The following is a 16,094-nucleotide window of genomic DNA, read 5'->3' as shown; positions in this document are numbered from 1 at the left end:
ATTATAAAGAGTCATAGATTTACCATCTTGCTAAAGAATAGAGACAGTATGGCAAGCCTTTAAATATTAAAAAGCAGAGTTTAAATTGCAAGAGGAATCAAGTTAGTTGCAATGATCTAAAAGATTGATGAGATTCACTTTCTAAGGGAGGCAGACAAATACCAAAGCAGTTTCCAACTTTCAAATACCTGGTCTAAACAAGTGGGCAAGCAGTAGAGTTAGGTGAAACACTGACTGAAACTGCCTACCCTGGCCAGGCACGAATAGTAACTATTTGCATGAGCTATTTTATGACAGGAGATAAGGAACAAGAACTAATGAGCCACCACCAACCAGAGGAGTTTGAGAAAGGTCAAAAGGAGATGTCATGTGTTCTACCACTTCCCAGAATCCTTCTTGCTGTCATCCATCTTGGCTAAGCAATGCATGCACCACAAGGAAGGACCCTGAGCCAGAATGATTGGCCAGAAGCAACCTGGAAACTAACCCCATCACCATAAAACCCAAGACTGCAAGCCACATGGCAGAGCAGTCCTCCTGGGTTGCCTTACCCTCCTGATCTCTGCCTAGGCACCGCTTTCCAATCAAGTCTCTTGCTTTGTCAGCACGTGTCTCCTCAGACAATTCATTTCTGAGTATTGGACAAAAGCCTGCCTGCTCTCGGGCCCTGGAAGGGGTCTCCCTTCCTGCAACAGTAGTAGTTCCCTCCCATCTCCCAAATCACCAACAGCAGACATACACAACCCTTAACCAAGGTTTCTAGGCCTAAGGGTAAATGCTCTGTCTTCCAGTTTGACCGCAGGAAAAGCAACTTTCCAAGAGAGCTATCTTCTTTTAATAAGCATGTGGAATTAACAAAATACTAGTGTCAACAAATAATCACTCACCACTGGACTCCCTTCTTTTCCCAACCCTCTTTCATGTCTCTATATCCCAGTCTAGAAAGGAAACGGAAGAAGCAAAAGCACAGCTTCTATTGCCTAGGCAGGGGAGGCAATAGAAACAAAACATCCATTTCCATAGGAATAATGGAAGTGGTAGTTTGTTATGGTAAAAATTGTTCAATTATCATAACTCTTCAAGTAAGAATGGGCTGAACACTTGGTGTGAGCTGATCCTTGGAACTAATCACCAAGTATTAATACCTCTTATACACAGAAATATAAGGTGAGTCCTAAATGGCTGATTTACAAACTAGTTCCTGTTAAAAAACTGAGGAATTCATTTCAGAGATTAGTTTACCAGTTTAAAATTCTTTTGGATCAGTAGCTTTATTTAAAGTTGGTTTTACGTAGTAACAGGGTTTCAAGAAGTTTCAAAGAAAATTAGATTTAATAGTTTTTTATTTACTGAACACTTGAACTGAGTCAGACTATAATGGGACTACTTCAGTGCTACTTTAGTGATGATATAACAAATCAGCTGACTATTTTTAACATTAAAGAAGTCAGGTAAACTGCAACAGTGTATGCTAATAACTGAATGGATTCTTTGTAAGAGAAAAGGTAACCTTTTAAGGAATGTTTAAATTGGGTCCTTCTTATCAACTTTACACAGGACTATTATTAAGTCAAAGACAGCATTCCAAAGTATGAAAAACATTAGAAGGGTTGAAGAATTGCAAAAAGTTTAGAAATTGCAGTTATGGTTTTCTTTTTTTTCTTTTTTCTGTAGCTGAATACAGGATGAAAATGATAAATTACTAATGTGATATCAGAAGTTTTTAGGAAAGATGTGAAAAATAAGTTTCAAACCAAAGCCACACAGATAGCTGCAATGTATCAGAATGGAATTTCCACAAAGACAAAGATTTTTACTTATTCTATTATAAGCTCATCCACTTGAACAGTGCTTGGTACTTTGCACCTAACTCAATAAATACTTGTTGGATAAACAATTGAATGAAAAGTAATCCTCTACACATTTCAGAAATATTTAAGAAAGATTTAAAGATAACTCTTGTTAATGTAAAACTAATATTTTTGCTGTAAGAAACTACAGAAAGTTACCTGTATGAACATATATGTTATTAAAACATATATTAAAACATATATGATCACAATTTTACCACTCAAACAAAGCTGCTGTAACATACTGATATATTTACTCTCAGCCCTTTTTCCTATGCATATTTTTAGAGTTGAGAGCAAACATTACTTAAACTAATCTATCTAGTCTTCCTCTTGAGAAATCTGCTTGCAGGTCAGGAAGCAACAGTTAGAACTGGACATGGAACAACAGACTGGTTCCCAATAGGGAAAGGAGTACGTCAAGGCTGTAATATTGTTACCTTGCTTATTTAACTTATATGCAGAGTACATCGTGAGAAACATTGGGCTGGATGAAGCACAAGCTGGAATCAAGATTGATGAGAGAAATATCAATAACCTAGATATGCAGATGACACCACCCTTATGGCAGAAAGTGAAGAAGAACTAAAGAGCCTCTTGATTGATGAAAGTGAAAGAGGAGAGTGAAAAAGTTGGCTTAAAACTCAACATTTAGAAAACTAAGATCATGGCATCTGGTCCCATCACTTCATGGCAAATAGATGAGGAAACAGTGGAAACAGTGACAAACTTTATTTTTGGCTCCAAAATCACTGCAGATGGTGACTGCAGCCAAGAAATTAAAAGACGCTTGCTCCCTGGAAGAAAAGTTAGGACCAACCTAGACAGCATATTAAAAAGCAGAGACATTACTTAACCAACAAAGGTATGATTAGTCAAAGCTATGATTTTTCCAGTAGTCATGTATGGATGTGAGAGTTGGACTATAAAGAAAGCTGAACACCGAAGAGTTGATGCTTTTTAACTGTGGTGTTGGAGAAGACTTTTGGGAGTCCCTTGGACAGCAAGGAGATCCAACCAGTCCATTCTGAAGGAGATCAGCCCTGGGATTTCTTTGGAAGGAATGATGCTAAAGCTGAAACTTCAATACTTGGGCTACCTGATGTGAAGAACTGACTCATTTGAAAAGACCCTGAATGCTGGGAAAGATTGAAGGCAGGAGGAGAAGGGGACAACAGAGGATGAGATGGTTGGATGGCATCACCAACTCAATGGACATGATTCCAAGTAAACTCTGGGAGTTGGTGATGGACAGGGAGGCCTGGCATGATGCAGTCGCAGAAAGTCGGACACGACTAAACAACTGAACTGAACTGATCTAGCCTTCACTGTACATTTACATTTTTGTAAGCCTTTTTTAATGATGGAAACAAGGGTCTTCTTTAATATTTTTAAAATATTATATTCAAAAAGAACTGAAAACATTTTTTTAGTGACAAGTAAGTTTTATGTAAGGTACTGGTACTAGCTTATTCTCTAGTCATTGGTGTTGACTTTGTGATTTATGGGCTTAAAAGCAAGATTATCCTACAGGAAACATTACCATCTAGTATGCTGTTTTGAGAAGAGACAAGATATATCTCTCATTCTTTCATTTGCTCATCCACTCAACAAATATTTATTACTGGCTTAATCAGATTGATTATATTCTTTGTAGCTAAAGATGGAGAAGCTCTATACAGTCAGCAAAAACAAGACTGGGAGCTGACTGGCTCAGATCATGAGGTCCTTACTGCAAAATTCAGACTTAAATTGAAGAATGTAGGGAAAACCACTAGACCATTCAGTTCAGTTCAGTTCAGTCGCTCAGTAGTGTCCGACTCTTGGTGACCCCATGAATCGCAGCACACCAGGCCTCCCTGTCCATCACCAACTCCCGGAGTTCACTCAGACTCACGTCCATCGAGTCAGTGATGCCATCCAGCCATCTCATCCTACGTCATCCCCTTCTTCTGCCCCCAATCCCTCCCAGCATCAGAGTCTTTTCCAATGAGTCAAATCTTCGCATGAGGTGGCCAAAGTACTGGAGTTTCAGCTTCAGCATCATTCCTTCCAAAGCAATCCCAGGGCTGATCTCCTTCAGAATGGACTGGTTGGATCTCCTTGCAGTCCAAGGGACTCTCAAGAGTCTTCTCCAACACCACAGTTCAAAAGTATCAATTCTTCGGCGCTCAGCCTTCTTCACAGTCCAACTCTCACATCCATACATGACTACTGGAAAAACCATAGCCTTGACTAGACGGACCTTTGTTGGCAAAGTAATGTCTCTGCTTTTGAATATGCTATCTAGGTTGGTATGACCTAAATCAAATCCCTCTATGATTATACAGTGCAAGTGACAAACAGACTCAATGGATTAGATCTGATAGACAGAGTGCCTGAAGAACTATGCACGGAGGTCTGTAACATTGTATAGGAGGTGGTAATCACAACCATCCCCAAGAAAAAGAAATGCAAAAAGGCCAAATGGTTGTCTGAGGAGGCCTTACAAATAGCTGAGAAAAGAGAAGTGAAAGGCAAAGGAGAAAAGGAAAGATATACCCATCTGAATGCAGAGTTCCAAAGAACAGCAAGGAGAGATAAGAAAGCCTTTTTAAGTAACAATGCAAAGAAACAGAGGAAAACAATAGAATGGGAAAGACTAGAGATCTCTTCAAGAAAACTAGAGATACCAAGGGAACATTTCATTCAAAGATGGGCATAACAAAGGACAGAAACAGTATGAACCTAAACGAGGTGGCAAGAATACATGGAAACTGTACAAAAAAGGGCTTAATGACCCAGATAACCACAATGGTGATATCACTCACCTAGAGCCAGACAACCTGGAGTGTGCAGTCAAGTGGGCCTTAGAAAGCACCACTACAAACAAAGCTAGTGGAAGTGATGGAATTCCAGCTGAGCTATTTCAAATCCTAAAAGATGATGCTGTTAAAGTCTGCACTCAGTATGCCAGCAAATTTGGAAAACTCAGCAGTGGCCACAGGACTGGAAAAGGTCAGTTTTCTTCATTCCAATCCCAAAGAAGGGAAAAGCTAAAGAACATTTTCACTTATTTCACATGCTAGCAAAGTAATGCTCAAAATCCTTCAAGCTAGGCTTCAATAGTATGTGAACCAAGAAATTCTACATGAACAAGCTGGATTCAGAAAAGATAGCGGAACCAGAGATCAAATTGCCAACATCTGTTGGATCACAGAAAAAGCAAGAGAATTCCAGAAAAACATCTACTTCTGCTTTATTGACTACACTAAAGCCTTTGACTGTGTGGTTCAAAACAAACTGTGGAAAATTCTTTTTTTTTTTTTTGGAAAATTCTCAAAGAGATGGGATACCAGATCACCTTACCTGCCTCCTGAGAAACCTGTATGCAGGTCAAGAAGCAACAGGTAGAACTGGATGTGAAAAAACAAACTGGTTCCAAATTGGGAAAGGAGTACATCAAGGTTGTATATTGTCATCCTGCTTATTTAACTTATATGCAGAGTACTTCATGCAAAATGCCAGGCTGGATGAAGCACAAGCTGGAATCAAGATTGCTGGGAGAAATATCAACAACCTCAGATATGCATATGATACCATCTTAATGACAGAAAGTGAAGAGAAACTAAAGAAGGCTCTTGATCAAAGTGGAAGATGAGAGTGAAAGAGCTGTCTTAACAATCAACATTCAAAAAACTAGGCTCATGGCATCTGGTCCCATCGCTTCATGGTAAACAGATGGGGAAAAAAATGGAAACAGGGACAGACTTTATTTTCTTGGGCTCCAAAATCATTGCAGATGGTGACTGCAGCCATGAAATGAAAAGATGCTTGCTCCTTGGAAGAAAGGCTATGACAAACCCAGACAGCGTATTAAAAAGCAGAGACATTATTTTGCCAACAAAGGTCTATCTAGTCAAAGCTATAGTTTTTCCTGTAGTCATGTATGGATGTGAGAGTTGGACCATAAAGAAAGGCTGGTCACCAAAGAATTGATGCTTTTGAATTGTGGTGTTGGAGAAGACTCTTGAGAGTCCCTTGGATGGCAAGAAGATCAAGCCAGTCAATCCTAAAGGAAATTAACCATGAAATTAACTGGAAGGACTAATGCGGAAGCACCAATACTTTGGCCACTTGATGTGAAGAGCTGAATCATTGGAAAAGACCCTGATGCTGAGAAAAGACAGAAGGCAGGAGAAGAAGGGAACCATAGAGGATGAGATGGTTGGATGGCATCACTGACTCAATGGATATGGGTTTGAGCACACTCTGGGAAAGTGAAGGACTGGGAAGTCTGGTGTGCTACAGTCTGTGGGGTTGCAAAGAGTGTGACATGACCCTGTGACTGAACAACAACAGTAATATAAGGATATAATAAGCAAAACTAGAGGTACTGCTCCCATTGAGCTTATAAAGTAATTAACCAATCAACAAATGAATTTAAAAACACAGTGGTGGTGAACTTTAAGTGTTAGGAATAAGACGTATATAACTTGTCTCTACATAATAGCAAAAGAGTTGGCCTAGACTGTTTGGTAATATGTGTGTATGTATCAGGAACTAGGAGTTGAAGGTGAGTTGGGAATACTTTTATCTACATTTACTGACTACTTTATTCAATGTTAGGCCCTAAACTGAGTACATTACATGGCTTATTCTCATTTAATAATCATAATACCTTATGAGTCAATTATTTCCCCGCATTTTACAGATAAAGAAATTGAGTCTCAGGGAGAAGTCAAATGATTTACTTTATATAGGCAGGGACTTTCCTGCTGGTGCAGTGGATAGGAACCCATTTGCCAGTGTAGGGGACACAGGTTTGATCCCTGGTCTGGGAAGATTCCACATGCTGTGGAGCATCTGGGCCCATGTGCCACAACTAATGAGCCCCTGATGAAAGAACAGGCAGGACCCAGGCAGTGAAAGCCCTCATGGGCCACACCAAGAATACTGGCTTTAATCCTAAAAAGGCACAAGACATTTTTATTTCTTTTATTTGAAACTTAAAAACTTAAGGGTGGAAAATTCACAAAGGCTGGATTAATGAAAGAAGGAATAGAAGGACAAAGATCTGCTCAGTTGTAAAAATATTTTCTGGTACCTATCATATCTATATCAATAAGCCTGAATACTTTAGGAACAAAAGTAGTCCTTTAAATACCTTTAAAAATAAACTAAAATATGGACTAATTTAAAAGAGGTTTGGTTTTTTTCCTTCTGCATCTGATGTACAACTAGATAAAAGAATTTTATAAAGAGATACTACTAGAAAATGGCTCCGGTCTAGGTTGTAATGGATGAGGGTCAGTCAGCTGATATTTAATACCGAGGCATATGGAGGCCCTAAGTCTGAGCTAGAAGCAGGGAAAAGTTAACACAGATTTCAGACTTAATAGAGTCAAGAAATGATGGTGTCCAAATTATGAAAATGGAAACATACCATTAAGAATAGGCTGGAAAAACCTGGGCTATTCATCAGGTTGTGGGAAGTAGGGTAAAGGGAAAGTTAATAGTAAAAGGTATTTCCCAGATAAGTTTTAAAATACCCTCCCTATATGCCAACAATCTTAATATAACAAGATTGTATATCATATAGAAACTATGTTACTTTCAGTGAATTTGACCCTTGGATAATAAATCTTTTGTAATCTCCATTAACATGTAGATTAGTTGCTATATTCATTTACATAGTCCTTTGGATCCCATAGGTTCAGAATGTTTTAACTCTATCTTCTGAACTTTTATTAATTATGATGATAATCAATTTCATCTAGAGTATACTTTCTAAAGCAACTGAAGACTATGAAGAATTATCTATATAGTATAGTTACATTTGGATGAGATGGTTGGAAGGCATCACCAACTCAATGGACACAAGTCTGAGCAAGGTCCGGGAGATGGTGATGGACAGGGAACCCTGGAGTGCTACAGTCCATGGCAAAGAGTTGGATACAACCGAGCAACTGAACTGATAGTTACATTTTACCCAACTTTTTCAATTTCCTGAAATGACTTTCATTGAAATAAATTCTTTTACCATAAATTTTACAATGAAGATTTGATTCATCCATTAGATTTTTACAGTGTCTTTTACAGCCTATTTTCTGAAGAGAGAAAATAGGTCTCTGGGTAAAACAGCATAGAATAACTCTGTTCCTAACCTCCCTTTAATTTATTTGGCATCCAGCTTCCTCCTCCTTCCTCTCCAGTCCTTCTTGGGTCCCCAGGTTAAGTTCAGATTCTACTCTCATGTTTTCAAGTTGTAGGGCATTTTTCAGGTGTTTAATTGGTATTAATCACTGAAAGAATATATGAAATTCAAACATGGTTATTCCAATCAACAAAATGGCTCCCCCCAATTCAGTAATCAATAAAAAGAAAAAGATCACCAAGTGAAACAGTGCCTGGCAGAGATTACTTCAAATTTTCCAAAAATTTTATGTTACTAATCTAATTATATATGCTATACAATAAGCCCTCAACGAATGTTTGTTGCAGGGAAGCATTTATCTTTTTAGGTCTGAAAATACAGACACCAGGAATAATTTCAAATTTCAGAACTTTTAATGTCAGAACATTTTGTTCAAACAAATAAAAAACAATACAGAGGAGAAAATAACCTAAAATTTCTTCATAATAAACTTCATTATTATGATTCATAATTAAGTAAATGTCTGATATTTTCTGGTAGCAAGCCACCACTAAGAGCTTTATTTCTGTAAAATTAAAGGAATCACTACATTAAAAAGAAAAAATTTTTAATTCTATAACTTTTTATGGTGATGAATGTTAACTAAATATACTGTGGTGATCATTTTGTAATATATGCAAATTCTGAATCATAACAATGTATATTTGAAACTACTATAGCATGTCACAGAGAAGACAATGGCAGCCCACTCCAGTGTTCTTGCCTGGAGAATCCCAGGGACAGGGGAGCCTGGGGGGCTGCTGTCTATGGGATTGCACAGAGTTGGATATGACTGAAGCAACTTAGCAGCAGAGTAGCATAGCATGTCAAATATACCTCAATTAAAAAGTTTTTCAGGGTGCCACTTATTCACACTTTTATTGATTAAATCTCCTCCTGGAAAACTGTTAAATCAGAATGGGCGATACAGACAAATAAAAATAATTATAGTCTTCAAATCTCCTGGTAGTGGCAGACAATGGACATCAGGCCAGCCCAAATTCCAATTCTCACCCACTTCTCCCCTCGCTGTCTCTACAACAGACGCTCTAAGAGCTAAACACTTGATTTCTCGGCCTCCCTTTAGAGGACCTGTTACACATTTCTGGCCAGTGAGACACAAACAGATGTCTGTTAGCATTGCTTCTTTCCTTTACTTTTTATTGACAGGAACACATTTGTGATGTGTAATAGGCAGCTTAGGTAATTCCTGTTTCTATTTATTCACACCTTTGTGTAGTTCCCTCCCATACTGTATCAGGGCATGTGACCAACAGAATAAGGCAGAAGTGATGATATCTCACTTCCAAGCTGAGGTTATAAAAAGACTGCTCCCCTTCCCTTTTGGATCATTTGCCTTGGGGTAGCAGACACGACTGAGCGACTTCACTTTCACTTTTCACTTTCATGCATTGGAGAAGAAAGTTGCAACCCACTCCAATGTTCTTGCCTGGAGAATCCCAGGGACGGGGGAGCCTGATGGGCTGCCGTCTATGGAGTCGCACAGAGTCGGACACAACTGAAGTGACTTAGCAGCAGCAGCAGCAGCAGCAGCCCACTACCAGAGCTTCTTTGGTAGTTCAGTTGGTAAAGAATCCACCTGCAATGCAGGAGACCTTGGTTCAATTCCTGGGTTGGGAACATCCCCTGGAAAAGGGATAGGCTTCCACTCCACTATCCCTGGTGGCTCAGACAGTAAGGAATCTGCCTGCAATGAGGGAGACCTGGGTTCAATTCCTGGGTTGGGAAGATCCCCTGGAGGAGGGCATGGCAACCCACTCCAGTATTCTTGCCTGGAGAATCCCCGTGGACAGAGGAGCCTGGCGGGCTACAGTCCATAGGATTGCATAGAGTCAGACATGACTGAGCAACTAAGCACAACACAGCACAGCCCACTGCCAAGTCATGAGCAGCCCTATGGAGAGGTCTACGTGGTAAGGAGTTGAAGTCGCCAGCCAAAAGTCATGTGAGTTTGCTTGGAAGCAGATCCCCAGCTCAGCCAAACCTTAACTGGATGATAGTCCTAGCTGTTATCTGGACTGCAACCTCATGAGAGACCCTGAGCCAGAACCTCCCAGAGAAACCACTCTCAATTCTCAACGCTCAGAAACTGTATGAGATAATAAATGTTTGTTGTTTTAAGATATGCTCTGGGGTAATTTGTAATGTGGACAATAGATTAAAAAACACAGTGATGCCTGAAAATATAATAGCTATTTGGTGACCTTGAGGATGAGAACCTCATTCTATGGATGGTATAGAGTCATCATTAATATAGTTAAGCATGATCATCAGCTCTGAACTACTTCAATTAAGATTTCTTATAGAGGAAGACCTCCATCTGTTTAAGCCACATGGTAAAGTTTTCTGTTATCTGCACCCAAACACATTCCTAAGCAACACACTCAACACTACCCCAAACCTAATTATAATTTTCAAAGAGAGGTTCCTTTTATTCAAAGTTATGCCTCTGCTCAGAAGTTCATACTTCTCTTATCTTTTGGAACCCAGCTGTTCATTCCCTGATCCAGAAAAAATATCCAGACTGAACAGCAGATACTCCTAGTATCTGAAGGCAACGGTTAGAATTACCCCCTTCACTTAGGCAGTAATTACATTCTTTAAGTAGTATGCCTAATATTCAAATAAATCTTTCCTTTGATGGATCCTTTTTAAAAATCCATTCAGCTACACCTCAGAACAGAGAATTCAGGAATGGATTCTATACTGCTGGATGCTATAATCCACAGGAACACTGGTTTCTCTCAGGATGCTCTGCTTTATCATGTGTGTCAGCCAAAGAGCAGGGACTGGCTGTCTATCCTGAATGAAGTACAGAAAAAGTGAGGATTAAGCTAAAACAAACAAACTCCTCTCCTAAACACCCCCACACTCCCCTTTCCAAATGTAAGTCTCTCTCTAGATGCCAAAAGATACCCAAACTGTAACACATAACAGAAGGAAAGTTTCATCTGGCACAGAAGTAAAAGTAATTTAGATCCAGTGACCTTGCTTTTTCTTTCCAAGTGTAAAACTGCTCAAGAGATAGAGGCAACACAGCCCCAGAAGAGGAAGAAAAATTACAGGAAATCCTGATTCACGCTTGTCCAAAAATCAAAAAACCAGACAACTGGTATTCACTCATATGATAGCTTTTAAGTTGTCAGCAGTTCTTGGCAAATACAAGGACAGAAAGTAAGTTCGTCTACGGCCAACCACCCTGAACATGCCCGATCTCATCTGATCTTGGAAGCTAAGCAGGGTCAGGCCTGGTTAGTACTTGGATGAGAGAAAGTACGTTCAACAACTCTGAGCTCTAAAAGGTTTAGCTTTCACACGTCTCTTGCCTTTAAAAAAGGTAAAGCAGGGGAAGAACCCAAGAAAGGAAATTTAGCCAGAAAAGAAATCTTCTACTGTAAGAGAAAATATGATCCAAGATACTAGCATACTACATTTGAGGAAACACCTAATTTAGTTTCCCAATTTTCTTAAAATTTCATTTTAAAAATTTCATTTTAATTAAATTTAAAAATTTCATTTTAAGAAAATTTCATTTTCACTCTAAGATGTAAAAAGCATTCTAGGATGGTTGAAGCTAGCTTAAGTACATTCCTAGATTCTAATAGTAGATTAGTGAAGTAAAGCAGGCACAAGTGTTTCACAGACATGTGATAGTTGCTATTCCAATGGTCAGTAGATTTGCCTAGAATGTTCATTCAATTGCATATGTTCAGAACTAATATGAAATGGATTGATTCCTTCATCCTAAAACATGGTCACTTCTACAACACGTGAAAAAGTAGAACAGGCTGGCAAAAGTTGAAATACTATTAATAATTCCCATTCCACACAGACCCACACAGCACTCCTTGTATTATACTTAGAGAAGCTATCTATTTATGCATACTACTGCTTTTGATCTGTAAAATTTAGGGTTAAACTCAGTTCTAATTTTCATTCCCACCTATGCTGCCCCCACCTGTCCTGCCAATAACTAATAACATATTATTCTACTTATGATAATGTTTTGAGATTTTTCTTCAATTTGATTTTTCTTCCATTCACAGGAAGACAGATCTAGACCATAACAATGAAAGTGAACTCCAACAGAGGCAAGACAATATGAGTAAGCTTGGGGACTTCCCCTTTGCTTTACCATGGTACTCTTTGACCTACTTTGGTTTTCTACAAATCACCCCTTTAGTTCTGAGCCTAAAAGCACCCACATAGGTTTCGGTTAAGCATTGCACATTAATAAAAGAGAACAACAACAATACACAAGCACATTTATACTAAGGAGTAAATATCACCTAATTTGTGAAAAAGCTCATACTACTAACTAAAACATTAACAAAGTGTAATTTTTTGAGTTTTTTTAATTCCTGGAATAGATTCTAAAACAGTTAAAAGGAGACTTTTTAGGGTAGTATTATAAGGAAAGTTGTAATAGCATGTTCATACTAACACTTTATGTGTGGATTGCTGATTCATAGATCCAATCTACGTCTACGTTCTTTTAATAAAGAGCCTGTTTATAAAACTTCACAATTTCTTAGTTCCCCAACTAGGGATCGAACCCTGACCCTTGGCAGTGAAAGTGTGAAGTCCTAACAACTGGACAGCCAGGAAATTCCCCAAACCTCACAATTTCTAATCGAAGTGAGAGAGGTCTGACCTGCTGTCTTTTTCTATGGGAGAAGATGCCATGGATTAGTTTAGTACTGTGGAGTTTTAGAAGGATTTTAGATAAGTGTCATGTGAAAATAAAGAACAATAACAGTGAACTGGTATCTTTCAGAGGGAAAATCCCTGAAACAAAGATAATTCCCTCCTTACCTTTTTAGGTCAGAAAAAGTAGGCCATTAATGACTATAATTAGTACAGTATCTGTTGGATGCTCCATCCTACTTTAACTACATAGAATACTTTAAACTATCTTATTTAAATTATGACTAAATGAGATCAGTACTAACTGTGTCATGGAGAAATTTAGTAAACCTCAGAAAATTTGTTACTGGAAGGTAACAAATTTTCCTCCAAGACATGTGACCAAGATTATAAAAAATAATCACATGCTTTTCCTTCCCTCTGCATTAAATTTATGCCAGACACTTTCAATGTCTCAAAAGGGAAATATACTAACTTCCCTTTCCAATTTTTCCATGAGGATAGACTACTTCAAATCAAATAAATTTAAATGGTCGATTCACTAAATGTGCATGAGCCTTGATTTAATGTGATTAAAACTGCTATAACAATAATAGAAAGTTAACATTTTCTTTGAAATACAATCAATTCTGAAATATTTTATACATATTATTCACAACTCAGATGTGTAACTGATTTTAAAATATGAATATAAAATCAAAGCAACAATAATTTTTTTTAAAGTTCCCTTAGGAAAAAAGGACAATGAGCCAACTAGTTACACAGAGACTTGGGAGCCACATCTAAAGGCACAGATTAAATCCAAATAATTGAAAGGCATGTTATATAAGAAAGAGTCTTGAACAAAAAATTGTTTTTTCCAATAAATTTAAAGTCTTAGAACTTTTTATTTATGTATAACATAAAAATTCTAAAATTTTGGACACTTATAAACATAAATGTATTAATTATTTTAAAAATTAAATGGATATATCAGAATTGATTTTCCCTAAATATTTTGAGCTATGTAGTAAACTTGACTTTGTCTTTCTCTTCCAAATTAATTAATCTAACAAATATTTATTTAACTTTTACTATGTGCCTAATGAGTGATGGATTTAGAAAAGGGAGAGGAACCAGAGATCAAATTGCCAGCATTCATTGGACACAAAAAGCAAGAGAATTCCAGAAAAACATCTACTTAAGCTTCACTGGCACAAGAGAATTCCAGAAAAACATCTACTTAAGCTTCACTGGCTAAAGCCTCTGACTGTGTGGATCAAAACAAACTGTGGAAAATTCTTAAAGAGATGGGAATACCAGACAACATTACCTGTCTCTCAGGAAACCTGTATCCAGGTCAAGAAGCAACAGTTAGAACCAGACATGAAACAACGGACTGGTTCAAAATTGAGAAAGGAGTACTTCAAGGCTGTATATTGTCACCCTGCTTATTTAACTTATATGCAGAGTACATCATTTGATATGTCAGGCTGGATAATCACAAGCTGGAATGAAGATCGCTAGCAGAAATATCAACAACCTCAAATGTGCAGATGATACCACCCTAATGGCAGAAAGCAAAGAGCCTCTTGATGAGGGTGAAAGTAGAGAGTGAAAAAGCTACCTTAAAACTCAACATTCAAAAAAATAAGATCATGGCATCCAGTTTCATCAATTCATGGCAAATAGATGGGGAAACAATGGAAACAGTGACAGGTTTTATTTTCTTGGGTTCCAAAATCACCACAGATGGTGATTGCAGCAATGAAATTAAAAGATGCTTGCTCCTTGGAAGGAAAGCTATGACAAACCTAGACAGCATATTAAATAGCAGACATCACTTTGCCGACAAAGGTCCCTATAGTCAAAGTTATGGTTTTTTCAGTAGTCACATATGGATATGAGAGCTGGACCATAAAAAAGTTTGAGCACCAAAGAACTGATGCTTTTGAATCGCGGTGTTGAAGAAGACTCATGAGACTCCTTTGGACTGCATGGAGATCAAACCAGTCAATCCTAAAGGAAATCAACCCTGAATATTCATTAGAAGGACGGATACTGAAGCTCACTACTTTGGCCACCTGATTGATGTGAAGAGCCAACTCACTGAAAAAGACCCTGATGCTGGGAAAGACTGAGGGCAGGAGGAAAGGGGGTGACAGAGGATGAGATGCTTGGATAGTATCATGACTCAAAGGACATGAGTTTGAGCAGACTCTGGGAGATAGTGAAGGACAGGGAAGCCTAGTGTGTTGCAGAGTCGAACATGAGTTAGCAACTGAACAACAATAAAAACTGAGTGATAAATAAATGATGATAAAACCTGGCAGGATCTCTACCTAGTGGAGGACAGACATTAACGGAAAGAAAGAAAGTGAAGTCACTCAGTCGTGTCCAACTCTTTGCAACCCCATGGACTGTAGCCTACCATACTCCTCTGTCCATGGGATTTTCCAGCCAAGAATACTGGAGTGGGTTGCCATTTCCTTCTCCAGAGGATCTTCCTGACCCAGGGATTGAACCTGGGTCTCCTGCATTGTAGGCAGACGCTTTACTGTCTGAGCCACCAGGGTGGGGAAAGGCCAGTAGGCTGCAGGAAGTAGACCAATTATTTGCCCCGAATTCCCCATGGGCCTTTCCCAGCAGGCAGTTCAATGACAATGATGAATGGGAGGGGATGAAGAGGATGTGGAAATGTTCATGAAGGAGAGGAGAACTATCAAGAGAAAGTTTAGGAAACTACTACCAAGGAACTCTATGCCTCCTCACTCTTCTGCCATTTGCCTAATCTTTGAATCCTGAGGTCTCTGAGATTAATACTGTGACCACTGCTGTTTTCCCTTTGCATCTTTTGGGTATACCTTTGCTGATTTAATCTTTTGATATACTTTTTATTGGGTGAGTCTTGTGTTAAACATTTTAATCTGATTATCTTCCCTTCAGTCTATAAATCCCTTATCAGGGGAGCTTTAGACATTTGTGTCGAAAGATATTCATTGTATATTGTGAAGTAAATAAAGCATTTTATGGAGGGGAAAAAAGAAACTTTCACATCTGGTATCTGAAAATAGTTATACTTTTAAAGAGGGAAAAAAACCTTGAAAATTTTAGGTTTTCTCCTATTTCACCCTAACTTTCAATCTTTGATTCTATTCATATCAATGCTAAGTAGAAGAAATAAGACCGAGCCATGTGCATAATTTTGGATCCAAAGAATTAACTGAAATTCACAACATGGAAATCAACAACAAATGGTCAAATCATCATGAAATAGTCTTAGGATCTTTGTGAACTAATATTTAGCCTGGTCATTAAACTGGCTTGATATCTGCAAATTTTTAGGATTCCTCTCCCAACCCCTTTTTTTCCTATAGGCTATGAACATTCCAAATAATTAAACAGCTATACCTTTATATTCT

General features: G+C 38.2%; 2 protein-coding genes across 3 annotated transcripts in view; one reads left to right on the top strand and one right to left on the bottom strand.

Moving 5' to 3' along the window:
• The window catches only part of ARMC2 (armadillo repeat containing 2), a 209,483-nt gene extending 197,157 nt beyond the window's left edge, over positions 1 to 12,326 (top strand). Inside the window, exon 18 of the mRNA XM_040238546.1 lies at positions 12,093 to 12,326. Coding sequence (XP_040094480.1) covers positions 12,093 to 12,106 — 14 coding nt within the window. The 3' untranslated portion in view covers positions 12,107 to 12,326. The remainder of the gene's footprint in view (positions 1 to 12,092) is intronic.
• The window catches only part of SESN1 (sestrin 1), a 113,374-nt gene that overhangs the window by 61,560 nt on the left and 35,720 nt on the right, over positions 1 to 16,094 (bottom strand). The window lies entirely within an intron of this gene.

Source organism: Oryx dammah, unplaced genomic scaffold, assembly GCF_014754425.2.
Source record: "Oryx dammah isolate SB20612 unplaced genomic scaffold, SCBI_Odam_1.1 HiC_scaffold_4, whole genome shotgun sequence".
Classification (NCBI taxonomy): Eukaryota; Metazoa; Chordata; class Mammalia; order Artiodactyla; family Bovidae; genus Oryx; species Oryx dammah.
Note: the sequence above shows the minus strand (reverse complement) of the source record. Positions and strands in the feature narration are given on the sequence as shown.